Source organism: Frankliniella occidentalis, unplaced genomic scaffold, assembly GCF_000697945.3.
Source record: "Frankliniella occidentalis isolate FOCC.00 unplaced genomic scaffold, Focc_3.1 Scaffold19, whole genome shotgun sequence".
Lineage (NCBI taxonomy): Eukaryota > Metazoa > Arthropoda > Insecta > Thysanoptera > Thripidae > Frankliniella > Frankliniella occidentalis.
Window position 1 is genome coordinate 2041755 of NW_026267149.1, and position 5712 is coordinate 2047466.

The window sequence follows — 5712 nt, forward strand, 5'->3', positions numbered from 1 at the left end:
TTGTGTGTACTTGAAAGCACACACAAGGAAGTGTGCGCTCTGAAAACTCAACAGTGTACATTGTATGCTAAATAATCAGAAATCATTGATGATTGCTGATATTTGAGTGTACCGTACCGGGTGTAACTGTGAATACGCAGCAGTGTTGCGGGTTTGCCTACTCTTTATACCCGTAAGGGGCCATGGACCCTGCGGCCAGATTGAGTATGCAATCCCGCAGCACTGCTGCGCACTCACACTTACACCCGGTACATGGCATGATTGCTGATAAATCAGCAATCTATGATCACGTTTAGGTTTTTGGCTAATATTTCCTTTCAGATGGACATTAGAAAGTTGATAGTTTTTGCAGATTGCCCGCGAAAAGAGCTTTCAATCGAGCCTCTATAAGATAGGTTTCAAATTGACCGCTTCCATAACTTGGTTTACATTACCGACATTTTCGAGAGGCGAACCTTTCCGGTAGTGAACCCTGTCAAATAGTAGCTCGTTTGAAAGCTTTTTTTCATAGCCATCCACTTTCCGATGATATCCGTCTAGAAGGAGATATTAGTCAAAAACCTGAACGTATCATTGATGATTGCTGATACATCAGTATTCATTCCATGTACACTGATATATCAGCAATCATCAATGATTGCTGATTTTTCAGCGTACACTGTTGAGTTTACAGAGTGTGCACAGTGTGTACATGCACGGCACGCACTTGGAAGTGTGTATTTGCTACGCTATGTAGCGCGTAGACACTAAGAAAAGTGTGCCACGCACGTACACACTTCCTAGTGTGCGCCATGTAAGGCACACTCTTCCTTGTGTGTGCTTTCAAGCACTATGTACACAGTTCGGTTCACAGTGTACGACCTTTTCCTTTAAAAAAAAATTTACTGTACCCGGCACGGCAATTTTTGACAGTGCAACAATGGTGGCATGCACATGTACACTGTTTATACTCGTTAACACTGTTAATTTAAATGTATAATGATGGCATCAATTCTAATACAACAACGTTCCAAATGTGATTTCCACCTTCTATTGCACAGATGGGAGCGAGGAAAAGAATTCACGCTGAATTAACATTTGCCATTGCACCCAAATGCGATGATCTCACATTTCAGCGATAAAAAGACTACCGCACTTTTTAAGCTTTCATTATTGATCCTTTCATGCAATGATGCAGTGTATGTTTAAAGCGATAGTTTAATCATTGTTCCTAAAGGTGCAATAAAATGTGTTAGTCACATTTTGGTAATTTTGGCATCGATATGTATGAAATATTGCACTTGTTATAACAGTGTATACACAGTTTGCAACGCACGCTGTAGAATTTTTAGATTACTCCTGGATTCACTGTGTCGGACGAGTTGAATGAGTTCATGTGAGTTGACCAAGTTGTAAGAGAGCTTTGGTGGTAACCCTGTGATTTAGGTCAGTTTTAATCGCACAAAGAGATTTTGCAGAAGTTTTGAACCATTAGAAATGGTAATTTTAAATAAAAATACACTAGAACAGCATGGGTGTGATGACGCACATTTGCAGGAAATTGAAAGATACTTTGAGTTTAATGCCTATGTTAAGGCACTATAAAGCCGTAAAGGTGCCAAAAGTTAGAACCTTTGACAGCTGTAATGCCGCAGCACCTTCTAAAGGTATAACGTGGTGCCTTTGTTTTTATAGAGAACTAGCGTCTCAAAACAAAACAAAGTCACACGTGGCATTTTATGATTCACGTCCTGTGAATTCCCCTTTTCAAACAAAAATGTGACTGAGTGTGTGAATATTATCACTGCGTGAAGAAGTAACTATACCTTAAATTTACTACAACCTGTGTTTTAATGAGTTTGACATATCTGTGACTAGATTTTGATTGGTCATGTCTACTGTTTTGATGATTAATGCACTGTGGGTTTCAAGTCCAGCTTCTGTGAGTTTTTGACATCTATGAAGAACGCAGTTCTGAAGCTACCACTGCAAACAGCGATGGGAATTTTCGATCGAAAGCGTTACTTGGGGAGTCATACGAGTATTACACTTCTGCGGGAAAAAACTAACCAAACTTATGATTTTAGTCTGTAAACCTAAAATACATTAATGGAAAATTTTCCCATGCGCTTACGAGTATGTTTCAGAGTCCAAGACTTCCCCATTTAAAAATGCTGAATCGAACTATTGGCTTGCCATGTCGAATCGGTTTGAAACTGATAGAGCTATTCAAACGACATAATGTGATGAGTTGTACAGTTAAATAATGAACTCTAATAGTGCGGTATATTATATAGTTCTATGTAATAATATAATTATGAATAAATATTACGAGTATATCACATTTTCTTGTAATTTTACTCTTGATTAAGTGTTCACTGTAAACTCAACTGTGGACATATTACACTCTGATTTTCTCAATTCTTCTGTCAGTCGATACATCAGGAACCATCTAATTTTTGCGTAGAATCCCTTATGTCTAAAAGTGTGAAGTAACATTCTGCCTGCCACTTTGTAGCCTTTAGCTATCGGACCCCCGGGGCACCCTTCGGATTCGATAGAAACATCATGTCTCTAAATTGAGTTGAGATGAAGGAAACTTTTAAAACACCAACATACAGGTGGTGCTTATAAGTTTATTACAATAAATTAGAAATAGTTCCATTTCCCTTTCACAGTCTCATACAAATATTCCTCCTTTAGCCATTACCCTTAATGTGTTAGTATTTTGGGCCAAGTACGCTGACAGTCGAATAAAACTGACGGAAGGCTTTCCCTGCGTCAGCTAGGCTCAGTTGGCCAAGACCCTTACAGTGCAGAGTGGGCGGCGTGCCCGCGACAAGTATCACCAGGTTAAGAGCACGGGCCTCGAGGAAAGCCACGGTGCCACCAGTGGCAGCATGAAAAGCGGCTCTTTGCAATTTCAGGCTAGAGTCGAACAATTCCTGGCTGTAGTGTGAAAGTTGGAGAAATATCACCACCACAGGAAGCAGAAGAGCAAACGTACTGGAGGTCACGTCGTTGGCCAACACCTACGCATGTCCCAACATAAACATTTTAATACACCGTACATAGTGACCAGTAAAAGGCAAAATATTATAGACAATGGGATTCTGACAACTAAGCCAAAAAGTGATTGAACCTTTGTTTTAAAAATTGAACAAAGCTCCTAGATAAATCTCGAGATGAATCGTGTACTTACTCGTTAAGCGATCTAACCAACTCCCCAACCTGTCGCGGGGAAAAAACGGTTCCACAACCATACCAGCGTTTTAAAAAAGAAACAAAGGCTTGAAATTAATTTTTGGGGCATTGCAGTCAAAAATTTTCTTCGTCAATTTGTTGTAGAGTGCCCGACCATGATTTACGGTGGCCGCAAGGTAGCCCTCCAATGAAACCTGGAACCCATCATCCCTCACCCAACATTTCAGATTTTGATGTTTCTGATGCTGCCTAAGTTTTGTTAAATGTACCTTAAATATAGAAATGTAATAAATATATTTTCACAAAATATGAACATGTTTGAGTGACCATACACGGACCTACTCATAAATGATGGGTACTGATGGCACCGGAATGCCCGCAGAATTTCTGAAAAGTATTTAATGCATTGCGAAACTTTTGACTTTCATTTGGCAAACTCAGGCCGCATTAATAACACAAAAATCTGAGATGATTGGTGATGGGTTCCAGGTTTCGAGGGTCACCTCTAAGATTCCCCTTTAATTTGCATTGCCGGTATGCAGGGACCCTCTGGTCAAATTTTATCCGGCTATTCGGTACACTCTACGAACTTACTAGCTAAAGGTACTCCAGACCACACTGCTAAAATCATAATGCTAACTAACACTAAATTTGCTGTATACTTTTATAGCAACTTGAGTTATTGAAAAACAGCACAGTCTGTTACAGTGGGAATTTTTCAGCAACAGTTGAACTAGTGTCACACATCCCAAGTATGGTTTGCCGTATTCCTAAAGGTGCCCACAATGGAGACCCGACGCGGGCGTTGCGGGCGACACGGACGACGCAGGGCGACGCGACGCGACGTCTTCGCTCTGACACAGCCTATAGACGCTGTAGATGCGGCGACGTCGTGTCGCGCCGCCCCGCGTCGTCCGTGTCGCCCGCAACGCCCGCGTCGGGTCTCCATTGTGGGACCAACTTAAATATTTCAGGGACCTGCCATTTAATAGATGTGAGATTTTACCGTTATTCGCCTTTTCTTTCAGTATGGAAACTCAATTATGTTTTATCCTAAATACCTTACCTGAATCGTGGCGAAGAGTGAGTTACAGAACGAGCTGGCCATGATGTGCGCCAGGTTCCCGTCAAATAAAGTTATCAGGTCCCGAGCCACGTCGCGCAGCTGCTGATGCATAAGTACTACGTCCTTGACGACCTCTGGAGTCTCGTTGGTTGCGATCCGCTGAGCCAGAGCGTAGTGCAGGCCGGCTGCAGTGCACGTGACGCAGACCAGGGCGGTGACCACAAAGGAAATCGCACCAAGGATTATGAGGACACTGACGACGTCGTAGAAGAGCCACGCGAGGTACACGCCAAACGGCCCGGCGTACGGCACGAATGGCCAGAGTGGCAGGATAGAGGTGCCGGTTAAAATGAGACTCAGCCACACACTTCCGGAGATGAACACAGCCATGACTATGATCCCCGCGAAGAATCTTCTAATTTCTCGCCGAGTATGGTCTTCCCATCCCTAACAAGACAAAAGTCAGTCACTTAAGTTCTGAATCTACGGATACCACGTCAAGGCCTTATCAACTTAAGGGAGACAGCTGAACCGCAGAACAGCAGATGTATTCTTCTCATATTTGCTAATATGACCATAATTTTCGTATGAAAATGGGTTTTAATTACAAGAAAATGCTAACAGCGACATCTATCTCACAAACTCACAACACTGTTACACCCCGTAAAACTGAATAGCCAATGATCAAATTTCGATAATTCTCAGATGCACTAAACAACCAAAAAAGACGACTCAAATTTCCACACGGAATTCCAACTGAATTTTTTAAATTAAAATGTTTACTACTTTATTTACATTAGGACATAAAATTTAATTTTCTCCATTAGGGGTTCGTTTCGTAGTTTATGCGAAGCTGTTCACGTTTTTTTTTTCCTATGACTCGTGAGCTTATACTAAGAGCTACTGTGCATTAAGAACAACCCTTGACAGAATCGCAGGCCCTGCTTGCATTGATTTGGAGACTATTTTTTAAGAATCCACGTTGTAATTATTTACCTTATCTCCTGGGTAAGATTCCATAGTTTGGACTAGGCTCCTTATTTTGTGCAGGATTGCCCAGAAGCGCGTCTGCCTCATCACGGCGAGAGACGCGTAGCCAGAGTAGCAGGAACTAAGGTTGCAGATCGGATTCGTGACAGACTGAATCGTTTCGAACTGACGTAGTACTACACAGAATTGGAGAACGCAGCCCAATCCCGCAAAAAAACCTGAAAGCTTTAAAAATGCCACGCACGTGCATCATTTTCCATCTACTGAGTTGTCATTTCGCGCGTCCTTAGCCAAAAGAACGCACGGCGCATCCACTCTTGTTATATCCCGTTAAGAATTTTGTCGTTTTCACGCCAAGCGCGCGCGCACGCTGGCGTCAGCGCGGCGGCCGAGAGGTGAGGCGGGGGACGAAGCGGGGTTACCATTTCTTCCGCCGCTGCCTCCCCGCACCCTGCCCCGTGTGAATATGAATC

The 5712-nt window shown here is 42.5% G+C and overlaps 1 protein-coding gene across 1 annotated transcript; it reads right to left on the bottom strand.

Moving 5' to 3' along the window:
* Positions 1–2577: 2577 nt before the first annotated feature.
* LOC127748905 (uncharacterized) lies at positions 2578–5459 on the bottom strand. Its single transcript, XM_052264471.1, has 3 exons — positions 5246–5459; positions 4250–4696; positions 2578–3011 (listed from the first exon to the last, which is right to left on the bottom strand). Exons 1-3 carry the CDS (start codon positions 5324–5326, stop codon positions 2700–2702), a joined length of 840 nt encoding a protein of 279 aa, XP_052120431.1. The 5' UTR covers positions 5327–5459; the 3' UTR covers positions 2578–2699.
* Positions 5460–5712: the final 253 nt, after the last annotated feature.

Bases quoted from the DNA above. Each gene is read 5' to 3' on its own strand.
- LOC127748905 (XM_052264471.1), bottom strand. From the start codon at position 5,326: ATGAGGCAGACGCGCTTCTGGGCAATCCTGCACAAAATAAGGAGCCTA. The intron at 4,697-5,245 runs GTAAATAATTAC...TTGTCTTGTTAG, and splicing joins AATCTTACCCAGGAGATAAG to GGATGGGAAGACCATACTCG. The intron at 3,012-4,249 runs GTAAGGTATTTA...GGACATGCGTAG, and splicing joins CACTCTTCGCCACGATTCAG to GTGTTGGCCAACGACGTGAC.